The sequence below is a fragment of the Pecten maximus genome, chromosome 3, assembly GCF_902652985.1.
Source record: "Pecten maximus chromosome 3, xPecMax1.1, whole genome shotgun sequence".
Lineage (NCBI taxonomy): Eukaryota > Metazoa > Mollusca > Bivalvia > Pectinida > Pectinidae > Pecten > Pecten maximus.
Window position 1 is genome coordinate 8823622 of NC_047017.1, and position 19713 is coordinate 8843334.

The 19713-nt window shown below is 37.6% G+C and overlaps 1 protein-coding gene across 1 annotated transcript; it reads left to right on the plus strand.

Annotated features, from left to right (window-relative positions):
• The first annotated feature begins 16132 nt into the window (after positions 1–16132).
• Positions 16133–17308, plus strand: LOC117324602. The gene has a single exon (XM_033880523.1). It carries the CDS (start codon positions 16133–16135, stop codon positions 17306–17308), a length of 1176 nt encoding a protein of 391 aa, XP_033736414.1.
• The last annotated feature ends 2405 nt before the right edge of the window (positions 17309–19713 follow it).

Below are 19713 nucleotides of genomic sequence, written 5' to 3' on the forward strand. Positions count from 1 at the left end.
AGCTATAATCATGTACATCCTTGGTCAGCTTGACACCCTGTTTGGTGTCAAAGTTGATCCTTCAACTATTCCCGTTGACATGTCACAAATGTAAATGAATACCAAAACCACCAATGGTATCGGCATTCTACAATGGAATGCCCGTAGCATACTTGCTAATGGCACAGAATTATTGAAATATATAGAAAGTAGACCAGAAATAAATATTATATGTCTACAAGAAACATGGCTAGATGACAATACACATTTTGATATACCAGGTTTTTATCCACCCATACTAAAAAATCGTCCAAACCAACAGAGACGAGGAGGCGTTGGTATATATATATGTACGGGATAGCCTCATATACCATGAATTAGATATAACAAGTCCAAATATGGAGGTTGTCGGAGTCGTAATAAAACTACATGACAAATCAATAAGTGTGATTAATATATATAACACAACTGTCACCAATCGGTGTGAGGACTATACCCATTTAAAACAATTTATAAGTACCCCGTATATAATGTGTGGCGACTTTAATAGCCATCATACCCTTTGGGGAGGTGATAGAATCAACGAAAAGGGTAAAGCATTGTACAAATATATTGAAGACAATGACTTGATATTACTTAATAATGGTTCAGGAACAAGAGTGAATTCAACCACACTAGAAATGTCAGTGTTGGATCTAACAATGACCACACCGGACCTGGCCGGAAAGTGTAATTGGAGTGTACACGATAACAATTTTGACAGTGATCACTTCCCCATTATTATATATTATAGATGTACACCTATTACACATACAGCTAACAATAAAGTAAGCTGGAATTTTAAAAAAGCCGATTGGGATGGTTACACCGAGTGTAGTGAAAGGGAAATAACTCTAGCACTCTTAGACGGAAATATAGAAGTAAGCCATGATCAATTGATAAGTGCCATAGTAAAAATAACAAATAAGTATGTACCCACAAAGCGGAAAAAACAATATAAGTTTTCCGCAATACCTTGGTGGAACAGTGACTGTGAACGGGCAGTACGTGCCAAACACAAAGCTTATAATAAAGCTAGAAGGAGTTTCAATTTTAATGATTTGCAGGATTACAGAGAGAAACGAGAGGCCAGCAAACAGGTAATTAAATCAGCAAAAGAACAACACTGGCAAGAATACTGCACAAACATAAATACAGACACTTCCATGGCTAAGGTCTGGAAAGCAGTCAGAAACATGAAAAAAACACATACGTGCACTGAAATACCTGCACTTATTAACCCTGAAACACATACATACACAACAGAAAATAAGGATAAATCTAATCTGTTTGCGGCCTCCTTCTCTTCTGTGAGTCACAGTAGTAATTACAATCCTGCCTTCATAACACATAAGAAACAATTTGAAGAAACACACTCAACGTATATAAACACAGTGGAGCATAGCAACCACCCAATAAACAACACCTTTACTTTACAGGAATTTATAGACGCGCTTGCGCAAACGAAAGACACGAGTCCTGGGGATGACCAAATAACATATAACATGTATAAAAAACTGAGTGTAACTGCACAAACAGTCATATTAGATTTTATTAATATGGTCTGGAATACACAGAAGGTACCAGACAAATGGAAACATTCTATAGTAATTCCAATTTTTAAACCAGGGAAAAATCCCAACCTACCACTCTCCTATAGACCGATATCATTAACCTGTACACTATGTAAGATCATGGAGAAAATGGTTAACAACAGATTAAAGTGGTTTTTAGAAAGTAATAATCTTATAACAGTAAACCAGTGTGGCTTCCGTACGAATAGAAGTACAATCGACCAACTAGTTAAGTTGGAAAATGAAATACAGAAGTCAAATGTTAATAAAGACAGTCTATTAGCTGTTTTTATAGATTTTGAAAAAGCGTTTGACATGATGTGGAAGGAGGGATTATTATATAAAATGAAAAATATGGGTATAAATGGTAATATGTATGGTTTTATAAAAGATTTTTTACAGAACAGGACAATCCAAGTACGTATAGGGGAGACGTACTCGGATAAATACCCAATCGAGAACGGTACCCCCCAGGGCTCAGTAATCAGCCCAACACTTTTTAATATATGTATAAACGACATTTCAAGTTGTATATCTAATAGTAAAAATATATCGCAGTTTGCAGATGACAGCGCCATCTGGAAAACATCCAGAAACGCAAAAATTTTAAGTAATACCTTGTCCAAAGACATGACCAATATTTTACACTGGTGTGACACATGGGGTTTTAAAATTTCAAAAACAAAAACTATTGCAGTATTATTCCGGAAACAAGTAACAACCAGGTATAAGTCACTATTAACAGACATTGAAATTAAAATGGGTGAAACAGTGATAGAAATTAAAAAAGTAGCCAAGTTTCTAGGTCTGTATTACGACAGCACCCTAACATGGAAGGCACATATAGATTACATAATAGAGAGATGCGAGCAAAGGTTAAATCTAATTAAGCACCTAAGAGGAACCAGTTGGGGCTGTGACCGTTATACATTACTAACCCTGTACAAAACTTTAATAAGAAGTATAGTCTATTATGGCGCTGAGGCATATAACTCCGCCAGTAACACACAACTGGAACGATTAGATAAACTGCAATATAAAAGTCTGATGTTTTGTTTGCAAGCTATGAAGGGAACTTCCCTAGCGAGCCTACAGGCGGAAGCGGGGGACCCGCCCTATCAATTAAACAGAAACTACCTAATCAGCAAGTATCAGTTGAAAATCGAGGGAATTATCACCCCACACCCTACAATACAAAGTTTGAATGAAGATGCAATATTCTTATTTAATCAAAGCAAAATGCCTTCATCCTACAAATCATATTATACCTGTATGAAAAATGTACAAATTTCATTTCAGATGAGTAAAATTAAAAGTCATATATCCGAGTTTAATCCAATCCCACTGTGGACCCTGGACAAACCGGAACTAAACACCACACTGCACTGCACCATTAACAAAAGCATGTCACCATCCGAGGCCTTAGGTCCGGCAAATCTGTTTATACAATCTTTTCCAGGAGTACATATATATACGGATGGGTCTAAGGACCCGAATTCGCAAATATGCGGATGTGCCTTTGTTATACCAGAAAAGGACATTAGAAATAACTTCCGGCTCAGTAACAATATTTCAATTATGACTGCAGAGCTTATAGCCATACTAATAACAATGCAATTCATAAACACTATAGAAACGAATACCTATATCATATTTACAGATTCTCTCAGTTCTTTGCAGGCATTACAAACACCAGTATACAACATCAAAAACCCTATTGTTTTTCAGATTTTAAATATTTTATCTGTAATTAAGACTGTCCAGTTAGTCTGGATTCCTAGTCATGTCGGTATCCTAGGCAACGACATGGCAGATATGGAAGCCAAAGCTGCCCTTATTATAGAAAATATAGATATTGTAACGCCATTAGATAAGGGAGAATCAAAGTCTTATTTGCAGGCACGGCGTTTTGATTTGTGGCAGGATCAGTGGAAACAGCCAGGTATAGCAAAATTAATGAAACTTAATTTACCAGACCTGAAAAAAAATTATAAAAAAATCCCATCTGCAAACAAACAATCGGTTAAAGCATATACTCGCCTGCGATTGGGAAAATGCTGTCTAAATCATTATTTATATAAAATGAACATACATGTAGATGGCCTTTGTGCGACATGTAATGTCCCAGAGACAGTAGAACACTATCTTTTAAAATGTGATCGTTTCTATCTACAGAGACAGCGGTTATACCGAGATGCAGACCTGCACACGGATAATATTAATCCAATAAAATTGATTCAGTTGTTTTCAGATGCACCAAATGTCTCCACTGCAGTACTACGATACATCTCATCTACTGGAATGACAGGGGCCCTCTAATATTTTAAATATATATATATACTCATATTTAACTCCTTGCGGTAATATAATTGACGATGTGTTTGGCACGTACCTTTTAATACACTTGGTGGATACGGCGGGTACCAACACAGGGGCCTGTCGTTTCTACTATCAGTGACCTTATAATAAGGCACCTTTTAAATATATCAATATATTAAGCAATTACACGTAGTAATTGAAATACTTCATCACAAAAACAGTACCCACCGGGGTAAATATATTTCCTCATTAGAAAATAGAATAGGTCTATTAATCTAGTGTTAGGATTAGGGGGACGGACAATTAGTGGCATGACGTATTGCACGGCATACCTTATTAGTCCTAGTCCCCAAGCCCCCACCCTTTTCTGACATAAATAAGCATATATAAATAAGGGGGGAGTCCATGATCTTTGCTGCGTCATTGATACATGTACATTTTCTACAAACTATATTACATAACGCCCGGAAATAAATAGGGAGGATTTTTCTTTTTCAATGTTAGGATTTTTCCTCTATTAGGAATAACCATATAAACCTTTCAGTAGGATTTTTAAATAGTATAGGGTCAAATATATACATCACTACACTAAGTACCGCTGCTGATGGTTAGCTGAGATCAGACCGACAAGAGTGTGATAAACATGTACTCCTCAAATATATTAAAGTTTAAAATAAATATCAACAGTGTGGGGACAACATCTAACGATGCAGATATTCATATATCAATTGAGTTAAGTCTTAAGCTTGCCTGGTAGGGGTATCCCCAACCGCAGTTTCTGACTTATACACCATCAATATACACCGTTGTTGTTAACACATACTCCAACTACTGGTTAGATAGAAAGTAGAATGGAGTTGTGTAATCCTACAGCTGTATGGCCCAGTGACCGAATTTACAGTGACCGAATACGGTACACGAAGTTTATACACACGTACCTATTGTATATTTTATCCAACAATTACTTAAATCACACTCTTGTATGGAAAGGCGGTAACTTGATGTTAAAGAATTTCTTTTTTCTTTTACGGGGCTTTATAGTTTATTAACACACGTATGTACATCATCAGTTTTCCCTAAGAAAGCCGTTGATAATTCAACCGTTCGAGGATTCTTTTTCGAAAAACTAACCACTAACAAATCCTTGAATCAGTATGTAAACTATTTTTGCTTTTTAAACCAAATACCTAAGTGTTATTTGATAATAACACATTATCATTGGTACTATACCAAATATCAAGCCCTCTCTCCACTAGAAGCAGTAGTGGACCAAGGGAGGTAAATCTAACGGAAAAATACGACTGTTTTTCTCAATAAATAAGTCTGGCAACATAATCTCTGGCAACTATCATAAATCTGATCTAAACTCCCCGGTGAAATAAATCTTGTTGCATCAAATAATTTAATTTTTACATAGTACTTGCTGCATTTAATTTATTCATTTATTTCTTTTTTTTTTTTTTTTTTTTTTTGAAGTTACCAAATGTTTTTAAAATCTTTATAATCTTTTGATTTACAATATGTCTATATTAAAGGGTTACCCCCCACCGAACGAGAGTGGATCAGGGGAGACCACCCATATAATATACCGGCCAGGATACTAAAGGGCTATAGCCGCCTGGCAATCCTTAATGAAAATTTTTTCCTTTTTCCTTTTAGTACTGTAAGAAATAATAAAGACAACAGTTATTGTGGCAGAATAACTTGTTGGAATAAGTACAATTATCGTATATTTTAAATATTCTCATATAGAATTGGTAACTTCATACTTATTCTCATTCCTATTTTTTAATCCTTTTTAATTTAATCTTTTAATCACATTTACCTAATATACGTAGAAGCATACGTAATCAAATAAAAAGCTGGTTGGTTCTCCTCATATTTTACTTATAATAAGTATAAAACATTATCTTCGACAGAGTAAATCTAAATCCTCCACCGTATCAGTTAACTTATGAATCCTTTTGTTTTATTAATCTTATATAAATATATCCTTTTATTTATTTTTATTCTTTTTTCTGTTCTTTTTCTTTTCTTTTTGTTATTTTTTGTTTGTTTTACATACACACGATGGATACAAGTTAAGACGCATACACTATAGGGACCCCCCGGACCATCTATACTTCTGGCCAAGCCCGGCAAAAGGACTAGGTACTGTACCTAACGGAAGCAGTGACGTCCTCTACTGTCGGGTGTAACCGGCTGTACTAGACCCGGGGCACATAACAAACCACTAAATAACTCTCCTTAAGTACATAAATATATACAATAATTACACTTTGAACAGTTAACTCCCTTTTTCTTTTTTCTTTTTTTTTTTTTTTTAAACATATATACTCTCTGATAAAATAAATTTTTGATATATCCTTGGTAAGCCTTCTTGGCCCCTTTCGGTCGCCCTCCCACGACATTAACACATAAAACGTGGGACAACTGTAAATACCAACGACAAGCGACTGGCGAATATGGGCCCGCCCAAACCGCCATAGAAAGAAGATTTTCGTTTCGCTCATTACTATCTCGTTTTGCTGACCAGTGGTCAGTACAGTGTGGTAGTAATCATATCGGTGTTTGGGAGGGCGCCGGTTAAGAGCCAGTTTGGCCAAACCGACGTTCTCTAACATTGATTTGTTGTGATCTCACAGCGATATCACTGCGACTATATCATTTCTTTATATTTAGCCGACGTCCGTCCGTCGTCCGTCGTCTTTCCTATTGTTTGTTGTTTGTTGTTTGTGCCGTTGTCCGTCCGTTGTTCGTCGTCGATTCGTTACGTTTGTTTTGTTTACGCTTTGTTTGCGCTTAGCAACCTGTATGCAGAGTCATCATGGAAGATGAGCATGTGAATGTACTTGATAACTCCAGTGATGAAGAAGACACATATATAAAAGCCGGTTTCGGCAGTTCTAGACCTGAACATAAAAGAAAAAGAGTGTCCAGTACACCAGATAGAGAGGAAACCCCGGTGATTACGCCTCAGAACAATGTGATTATCAAATGTATTAAGACAAAGCTGGGAAACAAAAACCCCATAATGATTCAGAAATCTTTATCTGCAGTGTCAGGCTATCCCGTTAAAGGAGTAAGAGCTATGCCCAACGGTGACCTGATGGTAACCTGTCTAGACTCTCAGCAGAAGAAAAACTTCCTAAAGTGCAGTAAATTAGGTGAGTTTGTAGTTACCATAAAGGAGCCAGTCTCCATAAACAGAACTGATGGAGTAATATACGGAGTTACGCCCGACCTGTCCGAGGCTGATATAGTAGACACCCTGAAAGAAAATGGGGTCACAAAAGCCCTACGTATGAAAGGCAGAGCGTACGAAACTGCAGATAGCAGCACAACAGTAAAGTTGACTTTTAATGACAAAGTGTTGCCAGAACGAATTAACATAGGTTACCGTTCATATCAAGTACAATTATATGTTCCACCTCCTTTGAGGTGCTATAAATGTAACCGGTATGGTCACATAGCGGTTAACTGCAAGGGGAAACAAAGGTGTCAGAAATGTGGAGGTGACCACAAAGTAAATATACCTATACAAAAGCTAATTACATTAGCTATATCAGTATATAGCAAATATCAGTCTGGAGAAACATGGCCAGCTATAATCATGTACATCCTTGGTCAGCTTGACACCCTATTTGGTGTCAAAGTTGATCCTTCAACTATTCCCGTTGACATGTCCAAATATAGAGGTTGTCGGAGTCGTAATAAAACTACATGACAAATCAATAAGTGTAATTAATATATATAACACAACTGTCACCAATCGGTGTGAGGACTATACCCATTTAAAACAATTTATAAGTACCCCGTATATAATGTGTGGCGACTTTAATAGCCATCATACCCTTTGGGGAGGTGATAGAATCAACGAAAAGGGTAAATCATTGTACAAATATATTGAAGACAATGACTTGATATTAGTTAATGATGGTTCAGGAACAAGAGTGAATTCAACCACACTAGAAATGTCAGTGTTAGATCTAACATTGACCACACCGGACCTGGCCGGAAAGTGTAATTGGAGTGTACATGATAACAATTTTGACAGTGATAACTTCCCCATTATAACACATTATAGATGTACACCTATTACACATACAGCTAACAATAAATTAAGCTGGAATTTTACAAAAGCCGCTTGGGATGGTTACACTGAGTGTAGTGAAAGGGAAATAAATAATATAGAAGTAAGCCATGATCAATTGATAAGTGCCATAGTAAAAATAACAAATAAGTATGTACCCACAAAGCGGAAAATACAATATAAGTTTTCCGCAATACCTTGGTGGAACAGTGACTGTGAACGGGCAGTACGTGCCAAACACAAAGCTTATAATAAAGCTAGAAGGAGTTTTAATTTTAATGATTTGCAGGATTACAGAGAGAAACGAGAGGCCAGCAAACAGGTAATAAAATCAGCAAAAGAACAACACTGGCAAGAATACTGCACAGACATAAATACAGACACTTCCATGGCTAAGGTATGGAAAGCAGTCAAAAACATGAAAAAAACACACACGTGCACTGAAATACCTGCACTTATTAACCCTGAAACACATACATACACAACAGAAAACAAGGATAAATCTAATCTGTTTGCGGCCTCCTTTTCATCTGTGAGTCACAGTAGCAATTACAAACCTGCGTTCATAACACATAAGAAACAATTTGAAGAAACACACTCAACGTATATAAGCACAGTAGAGATAGCAACCACCCAATAAACAACACATTTTCTTTACAGGAATTTATAGACGCGCTTGCGCAAACAAAAGACACGAGTCCTGGGGATGACCAAATAACATATAACATGTATAAAAAAACTGAGTGTAACTGCACAAACAATTGTATTAAAATGTATTAATATGGTCTGGAAAACACAGAAGATACCAGAAAAATGGAAACACTCCATAGTAATACCAATATTTAAGCCAGGGGAAAATCCCAACCTTCCACTCTCCTATAGACCGATATCACTAACCTGTACATTATGTAAGGTCATGGAGAAAATGGTTAACAACAGACTAAAGTGGTTTTTAGAGAGTAATAATATGATAACAGTAAACCAGTGTGGCTTCCGTACGAATCGAAGTACAACCGACCAACTAGTTAAATTAGAAAATGAAATACAGAAGTCAAATGTTAATAAAGACAGTCTATTAGCTGTATTTATAGACTTTGAAAAAGTGCTTGACATGACGTGGAAGGAGAGATTATTATATAAAATGAAGAAAATGGGTATAAATGGTAATATGTATGGTTTTATAAAAGATTTTTTTACAGAACAGGACAATTCAAGTACGTATAGGGGAGACGTACTCGGATAAATACCCGATCGAAAACGGTACCCCGCCAGGGCTCAGTAATCAGCCCAACACTTTTCAATATATGCATAAATGACATTTCAAGTTGTATATCTAATAATAAAAATATATAACAGTTTGCAGATGACAGCGCCATCTGGAAAACATCCAGAAATGCAAAAAAATTAAGTAATGCCTTGTCTAAAGACATGACCAATATTCTACACTGGTGTGAAATATGGGGTTTTAAAATTTCAAAACAAAAACTGTTGCAGTATTATTCCGGAAACAAGTTGTAACCAGGTATAAATCACTACTAACAGACATTGATATTAAAATGGGTGAAACAGTAATAGAAATTAAAAAAGTAGCCAAGTTCTTAGGTATGTATTACGACAGCGCCCTAACATGGAAGGCACATATACATGTAGCTTATATCATAGAGAGATGCGAGCAAAGGTTAAATCTAATTAAGCATCTAAGCGGAACCAGTTGGGGCTGCGACCGTTATACGTTACTAACACTATACAAAACTTTAATTAGAAGTATAGTCGATTATGCCGCTGAGGCATATAACTCCGCCAGCAATACACAAATTGATCGATTAGATAAATTACAATGTAAATGTCTGATGTTTTGTTTGCAAGCTATGAAGGGAACTTCCCTAGCGAGCCTACAGGCGGAAGCAGGGGACCCGCCATATCAATTAAATAGAAACTACTTAATTAGCAAACATCAGTTGAAAATCGAGGGAATTACCACCCCGCACCCGACAATACAAAGTTTGAATGAAGATGCAATTTTCTTATTTAATCAAAGCAAAATGCCTCCATCCTACAAGTCATATTATACCTGTATGAAAAATATACAAATTTCATTTCAGATGAGCAAAGTTAAAAGTCACATATCCGAGTTTAGTCCAATCCCATTGTGGACCCTGGACAAACCGGAACTAAACACCACACTGCACCGCACTATTAACAAAACCATGTCACCAACCGAGGCCTTAGGTCCGGCAAATATGTTTATACAATCTTTTCCAGGGGTACATATATATACGGATGGGTATGCATGCCGGTGGCATAAATCTCTCTCTTTACTCGTTGCATCAAATATTTTTTTTACTCTGACAACTTCTCGCAAATCTTTGGCATAAAATGTGGAAATCTTACATCTGCAATCTTGAAGTTACTAAATGTTTTAAACTCTATAATCGTTTAATTTATAATATGTCCATATTAAAGGGTTACCCCCCACCGAACGAGAGTGGATCAGGGGAGACCACCCTTATATCATACCGGCCAGGACACTAAAGGGCTATGGCCGCCTGGCAATCTCTACTGAAGAAATTTTTCTTTTTTAGTACTGTAAGTAATAATAAAGACAACAGTTATTGTGGCAGAATAACTCGTTGGAATAAGAGAAATACATAAGTACAATTATTGTACATTTTAACTATCCTTATATAACATTGGTAACTTCATTCTTATTTTTTAATCCTTTTTAATTTTATCTTTTAATCCAAATTATTAATATACGTAGTAACATACGTAACCTAATAAAAAGCTGGTTGGTTTTCCTCACATTTTTACTTATAATAAGTATAAAACATTATTTTTGACGGAATAAATCAAAATCCTCCTCCGTATTAGCAAATTTAGATAATTTTTTGTTCTATAAACCTGATATTTATAACCTTTTTTTTTTCTTTCTTTTTTTGTAAATAATATACATACACTATGGATAAAAGTAAAACCGCATACACCATACGGACCCCCGGACCATCTTTACTTCTGGCCAAGCCCGGCAAAAGGACTAAGTACTGTACCTAACGGAGGCAGTGGCGTCCTCTACTGTCGGGTGTAACCGGCTGTACTAGACCCGGGGCACATAACAAACAACTAAATACCTCCCCTAAAGTACATAAACATATCCAATAATTACACTATGAACAGTTAACTTTTTTTTATATATATATGAATATTTTCTGATAAAATAATTTTTTTTTATAATGTTCTTGGTAAGCCTTCTTGGCCCCTTTCGGTCGCCCTCCCACGACATGAACACCTAGAACGTGGGACAGATATATACCACCATCACCAAGCGACTGGCGAATATGGGCCCGCCCAAACCGCCATGAAAAGAAGAAAATCTTTCTTTCGCTCATTACTATCTCGTTTTGCTGACCAGTGGTCAGTACGACGTGATTGTAATCATATCGGTGTTTGGGAGGGCGCCGGTACTGAGCCATTAGGCCACGCCGGCACCTTCAGTCACCGCATACGCATTACGTATTTCTCCTAGCGATCATTCGTGTATATTGTCGTCCGTCGTCCGTCGTCGTCCGTCGTCTGTTTTGTGTCGTCATTTCGTCATTTCGTTCGTCTTTTTCACACCCTACGTCCGTCGTCGGTCAATCCGTCTGTCTGTAGATATCTGTCTATAAACTTAAGGTCGGTCTTCTCCGGCAACATGGATGAGTATGAAGAATGTGAAGATTCCACCTCTGCGATGGATTTCGAGAGGTTTACGGGAGAGTTTACCACCCCTAAAACATCTGAGAGGAAAAGAATGAGGAAAGACTCCCCTCAAGCCGAAGCTACTACGGTGAGTAAACCAGACAAATGCTCACTGATAATTAAAGGCCATAACATAAAGTTGGCGCTTAAAAACCCCATCGTGATACAGAAATTACTTTCCGCAGTTATAGAGTCCCCAGCAAAGAACATCAGAGGGCTGGGGAATGGCGATTTGGTAGTGACATGTGCTGATGAGCAACAAAAAATAAAACTCCAGAAGATTAAAACCTTAGGTGAGTATAAGGTAAGCGTGAAGGAACCAGTCTCCTCAAATAAGTCAGAAGGAGTAATATACGGAGTTAACACCGAGCTGGCTGAGGTAGATATTGTAGACAACCTTAACGACATAGGTGTGTTTAAAGCCATCCGTATGAAGGGAAAATAATACGAAAACAGTGAAAACAGTACAACTGTCCGTTTAGTCTTTAATACTAAAGAACTACCAGAGAGGGTAGCCCTAGGCTATCGTACGTACACAGTCAAACTGTATATACCATCTCCTCTAAGATGCTACAATTGTAATAGGTACGGACACATAGCTGCTAAATGTAAAGGCAAACAAAGATGTCAGAAATGTGGGGGAGACCACAAGGTTGTAGATTGTGGTGCTGAAATTAAAAAGTGTGTAAACTGTGGGGGCGCACACAGTGCCGCCTACGGGGGTTGTACGGCCAGGAAAAAGGCTGTAGATATAGTAAAAATACAGGTGACGGAACATTGTTCACGTCGAGAGGCGGTACAAGAATACAAAAAAAATCTTTTGCACAATCAGTCTCCGAGAATACACCGGAAACAATCAACCCAGTACCGTACTCCGGAGTAGCTGATTTTAACATCCCCAAAAGTCAGTCTGACCGTCCGTCCGTCCGTTACTGTCCCACATGAACCTGTGGTGACAGTACCCATCAAAAAACTACTAGCACTCAAACCATTGTCTGCAAAGTGGATTGTGTCAGCGATAGAATACTAGTACCTAAAGGCTAATCATCACATTGTGTTCAATGGTTTCCGCGAATCAGGCAATGCTGCAATACTAGGCTACAAGTGCTTGAAAAATATCTGAACTGCTTCTTTACTACACTGTACGATTGACTTTTTACAAGACGGGTTTTAAGTGAGATATACCATATTTTTGAATTATGATTTGATGGATTTTAAGTACTTTTATGTCAAACATTAATTAAAATTATTATTTATAACATTTATTTTAAGTATTATTTCAAACAGATAACAGACTCATCCATGTAAGTATATATTTTATTGAAAGAAACTGTAATTTATTGACAAATTGTTCCTGTGCATGCTGATATAATACAAAATAAAATTTAAAAAAAATCTAAAGATGCGTCGTTTTTTCCAGATCAGGTAATCCCGACGCCAAAGTATCACAAAGTACGGTATTTGTCCGTATAGGCCAACATCCGTCGTCAATTTTGATGATAGAAGATGAGCATATCTGACCATTTTATTGACAGTATGCAGTCCAGTGAGAACACCTTGTCAGAGGATTATGAACTGTTTACAGGAGAGAGTATTGCTCTAAAACAGGATTTCAAAAGAATGAGGCAAGAGTCTCCAATATATAGCCAGGTGAGTTGAAAACAGAAGATGCTGTTATTATCAAATGTCAAGAAGTTAAACTTGCGAATAAAAAACCCAATTTTAATTCAAAAACTCATTACAGGGGAACTAGAGTATCCCACCAGAGCCATCAGGGGACTTGGCAATGAAGATCTGCTTGTCAACTGTAGCGACACTACACAGAAAAGAAAGCTGCTCGCCCTAAAACAACTTAAGTTAAACACCAGTAACCTCCAATAGGTCAGATGGTGTCATATACGGAGTAAGTATTGAACATTCCGAAAAAGACCTGGTTAAGAGCCTCAGCGAAGAGGGGATAACAAGGGTCATCCGTATGAAGGGCAGTAAGAACGACAGTGATAAAAACAGCACCACTTTCCGACTGACCTTCAATGATAAAGAGCTCCCAGAGCGAGTAGCCATTGGCTACAGAACCTATAAAGTTAAACTATATGTACTTCCTCCACTGAGATGTTATAAGTGTAACCGATACGGTCACATAGATGCCCGTTGTAAAGGGGCATTACGATGCCAAAAGTGTGGGAGAGACCACAAGGTGGTCGAGTGTAAGTCCGAGGACTTAAAGTATGTAAATTGTGGAGGGCTCACAGTGCCGCCTACGGGGGTTGTATGACAAAAAAACCCACCATAGACATAGTCAAAATCCAGGTAACAGAACACTATTCACGCGGAGAGGCAGTACAAGAGTAAAATATATGTCTACTAACAACACCACGGGGATAGGCATTATTCAGTGGAATGCCCGGAGTATACTAAACATGGTTATGAATTGTTAAAATTTATAGGGAGTAGACCCTACATTAATTTCATTTGTCTGAAAGAAACTTGGCCACTGACGAAACAAAATTTTATATTTCAGGTTACCAACAACCAATAATAAAAAAAACCCACTCAAAATATAAAAAGGAGGCGGTGTGGCTATATATGTTCAGGAACATATTATATTTCACGAACATAGCTGCCAGATGTAAAGGAAACCAAAGGTGTCAGACACAGGTGTGACACAGAAAAAAAATGTGTCAATTGTGGGGGTGCACAGAGAGACGAGCCATACAATTACTATAACGGAAACGTACCCGGACGTATACACCATAGCGTATGGTATTCCCCAGGGCTCGGTTATCAGCCCGACACTGTTTAATGTTTGTATTAATGATATATCAGATTGTATTAGTATCAAAAAAGATATATCACAATTCGACAATGAAAGCGCGGTCTGGGAATCGCACCGGAATTAAAATCTATTAAGCACCGCTCTTTCAAAAGATATCACTGATATTTTATGTTGGTGTGATACTTTAAAATCTCAGAAACAAAAACTACTGGAGTATTATTCAGGAAAAGAGGGTCTGTCAGTTTTCAATCCAAGGTTTCAGACATTAAAATTAATATGGGGGATGCAATTTTATCTGTCAAAAACGTAGCTAAATTTCTGGGTGTCTTTTACAACAGCGCGCTAACCTGGAGCACACTTATTGACTATGTTATAGAGCGGTGCGAACAACGACTAAACTTAATTAAACAATTTACTTATATTATATAAAACATTAATTAGAAGTGTTATCGATTATGGTGCCAAAGTATATAATTCTCCAAGCAATACACATTTACAGCATCTAGACCAATTACAGTATAAATGAAGGGCCCATCATTGGCTAGTCTTCAAGTTGAAGCAGCGGACCCATTGTGCCAAATTCACATGAATTATTTAATATGTAAACTTAAAATAGAGGGAATCACCACCCGTCATCCAACAGTACGAAGTATAAGGGAAGACGCTAAATTTCAATTTAATGAAACAAAAATGCCGTCATCTTATATATCATATTATACATGCATGAAGTATATCAGATCTTCTTTTCAGCTGTCCGGCGTTACACCACACACTTCCGAGATTAGTTCAACCCACTGTGGACCCTGAACAAACCGGAAGTGAGCACCACACTACACGACATAGTTAATAAATCCCTGATACACACCAAGGCCTTAAATCCTGCTATCCTTTTCAGTTGTACATATTTATATATATACCGACGGGTCCAAGGACCCAATCACACAGATCTGTGTATGTGCATATGTCATTCCAGAAAGAAACATTTGTTAGCAATAAATTTCGTCTGAGTGACCCGGGGCACATAACAAACCACTAAATAACTCCCCTTAAGTTCATAAACATATACAATAATTACACTTTGAACAGTTAACTCCTTTTTTCTCTTTTTTTTTCTAACAAACATATATACTCTCTGATAAAATAATTTTTTTATATATTCTTGGTAAGCCTTCTTGGCCCCTTTCGGTCGCCCTCCCACGACATTAACACATAAAACGTGGGACAACTGTAAATACCCACGACAAGCGACTGGCGAATATGGGCCCGCCCAAACCGCCACAGAAAGAAGAATTCCAGTCGCTCATTACTATCTCGTTTTGCTGACCAGTGGTCAGTACAGTGTGGTAGTAATCATATCGGTGTTTGGGAGGGCGCCGGTATAGAGCCAGTTTGACCAATACGACGTTCTCTAACATTGATTTGTCGTGATCTCACTGCGATATCACTGCGATTATCTTATTTCTTTATATTGAGCCGACGTCCGTCCGTCGTCTTTCCTATTGTTTGTTGTTTGTGCCCTCGTCCGTTGTCCGTCCGTTGTTCGTCGTCGTCGATTCGTTACGTTCGTTTTGTTTACGCTTTGTTTGCGCTTAGCAACTTGTATGCAGAGACATCATGGAAGATGAGCATGTGAATGTATTTGATAACTCCAGTGATGAAGAAGACACATATATAAAAGCCGGTTTCGGCAGTTCTAGACCTGAACATAAAAGAAAAAGAGTGTCCAGTACACCAGATAGAGAGGAAACCCCGGTGAGTACGCCTCAGAACAATGTGATTATTAAATGTATTAAGACAAAGCTGGGAAACAAAAACCCCATAATGATTCAGAAATCTTTATCTGCAGTGTCAGGCTATCCAGTTAAAGGAGTTAGAGCTATGCCCAACGGTGACCTGATGGTAACCTGCTTAGACTCCCAGCAGAAGAAAAACTTCCTAAAGTGCAGTAAATTAGGTGAGTTTGTAGTTACCATAAAGGAGCCAGTCTCCATAAACAGAACTGATGGAGTTATATACGGAGTTACGCCCGACCTGTCCGAGGCTGATATAGTAGACACTCTAAAAGAAAATGGGGTCACAAAAGCCCTACGTATGAAAGGTAGAGCGTACGACACTGCAGATAGCAGCACAACAGTAAAGCTGACTTTTAATGATAAAGTGTTGCCAGAACGAGTAAACATAGGTTACCGTTCATACCAAGTTAAACTATATGTTCCACCTCCTTTGAGGTGCTATAAATGTAACCGGTATGGTCACATGGCGGTTAACTGCAAGGGGAAACAAAGGTGTCAGAAATGTGGAGGTGACCACAAAGTTTCCGAGTGTGAAAACACAGAAAAAAAGTGTGTAAACTGTGGGGGGGATCACAGTGCGGCATACGGGGGATGCCCAGCCAGAAAAAAGGCAATTGAAATTATAAAAATTCAAACAAAAGAAAGATGTACCCGTCGCGAAGCGGTAATAAAATCCTTTGCACAGGTCGTAACCGGAAACGCGCCGACTGAAAAAGGCGTGCGTACAAACGATATAGTGGACGTCGATGTCCAAGACACCCGATCGTCCTACCGTCCATCCGCCCGTCCATCCGTACAACCCCCACAAGGTCCACAGGAACCAACAGTAAATATACCTGTACAAAAGCTAATTACATTAGCTATATCAGTATATAGCAAATACCAGTCTGGAGAAACATGGCCAGCTATAATTATGTACATCCTTGGTCAGCTTGACACCCTATTTAGTGTCAAAGTTGATCCTTCAACTATTCCCATTGATATGTCACAAACATAAATGAACACAAAAACCACCAATGGTATCGGCATCCTGCAATGGAATGCCCGGAGCATACTTGCTAATGGCACAGAATTATTAAAATATATGGAAAGTAGACCAGAAATAAATATTATATGTCTACAAGAAACTTGGCTAGATGACCATACACATTTTGATATACCAGGTTTTTATCCACCTATACTTAAAAATCGCCCAAACCAACAGAGACGAGGAGGCGTCGGTATATATGTACGGGATAGCCTAATATACCATGAACTAGATATAACCAGTCCAAATATGGAGGTTGTCGGAGTTGTAATAAAACTACAAGACAAATCAATACGTGTAATTAATATATATAACACAGCTGTCACCAATCTGTATGAGGACTATACCCATTTAAAACAATTGATAAGTACCCCGTATATAATGTGCGGCGATTTTAATAGCCATCACACCCTTTGGGGAGGTAATAGAATCAACGAAAAGGGTAAAGCATCGTACAAGTATATCGAAGACAATGACTTAATACTATTAAATGATGGTTCAGGTACAAGAGTGAATTCAACCACACTAGAAATGTCAGTGTTAGATCTAACATTGACCACACCGGACCTGGCCGGAAAGTGTAATTGGAGTGTACATGATAACAATTTCGACAGTGATCACTTCCCCATTATAACACATTATAGATGTACACCTATTACACATACAGTTAACAATAAAGTAAGCTGGAAATTTAAAAAAGCCGATTGGGATGGTTACACTGTGAACTGTGAACGGGCAGTACGTGCCAAACACAAGGCTTATAATAAGGCTAGAAGGAGTTTTAATTTTAATGATTTGCAGGATTACAGAGAGAAACGAGAGGCCAGCAAACAGGTAATAAAATCAGCAAAAGAACAACACTGGCAAGAATACTGCACAAACATAAATACAGACACTTCCATGGCTAAGGTATAGAAAGCAGCCAGGAACATGAAAAAAACACACACGTGCACTGAAATACCTGCACTTATTAACCCTGAAACATATACATACACAACAGAAAACAAGGATAAATCTAATCTGTTTGCGGCCTCCTTTTCATCTGTGAGTCACAGTAGCAATTACAAACCTGCGTTCATAACACATAAGAAACAATTTGAAGAAACACACTCAACGTATATAAGCACAGTAGAGATAGCAACCACCCAATAAACAACACATTTTCTTTACAGGAATTTATAGACGCGCTTGCGCAAACAAAAGACACGAGTCCTGGGGATGACCAAATAACGTATAACATGTATAAAAAACTGAGTGTAACTGCACAAACAATTGTATTAAAATGTATTAATATGGTCTGGAAAACACAGAAGATACCAGAAAAATGGAAACACTCCATAGTAATACCAATATTTAAGCCAGGGGAAAATCCCAACCTTCCACTCTCCTATAGACCGATATCACTAACCTGTACATTATGTAAGGTCATGGAGAAAATGGTTAACAACAGACTAAAGTGGTTTTTAGAGAGTAATAATATGATAACAGTAAACCAGTGTGGCTTCCGTACGAATCGAAGTACAACCGACCAACTAGTTAAATTAGAAAATGAAATACAGAAGTCAAATGTTAATAAAGACAGTCTATTAGCTGTATTTATAGACTTTGAAAAAGCGCTTGACATGACGTGGAAGGAGGGATTATTATTATATAAAATGAAGAAAATGGGTATAAATGGTAATATGTATGGTTTTATAAAAGATTTTTTTACAGAACAGGACAATTCAAGTACGTATAGGGGAGACGTACTCGGATAAATACCCGATCGAGAACGGTACCCCCCAGGGCTCAGTAATCAGCCCAACACTTTTCAATATATGCATAAATGACATTTCAAGTTGTATATCTAATAATAAAAATATATAACAGTTTGCAGATGACAGCGCCATCTGGAAAACATCCAGAAATGCAAAAGAATTAAGTAATGCCTTGTCTAAAGACATGACCAATATTCTACACTGGTGTGAAATATGGGGTTTTAAAATTTCAAAACAAAAACTGTTGCAGTATTATTCCGGAAACAAGTTGCAACCAGGTATAAGTCACTACTAACAGACATTGATATTAAAATGGGTGAAACAGTAATAGAAATTAAAAAAGTAGCCAAGTTCTTAGGTATGTATTACGACAGCGCCCTAACATGGAAGGCACATATACATGTAGCTTATATCATAGAGAGATGCGAGCAAAGGTTAAATCTAATTAAGCATCTAAGCGGAACCAGTTGGGGCTGCGACCGTTATACGTTACTAACACTATACAAAACTTTAATTAGAAGTATAGTCGATTATGCCGCTGAGGCATATAACTCCGCCAGCAATACACAACTTGATCGATTAGATAAATTACAATGTAAATGTCTGATGTTTTGTTTG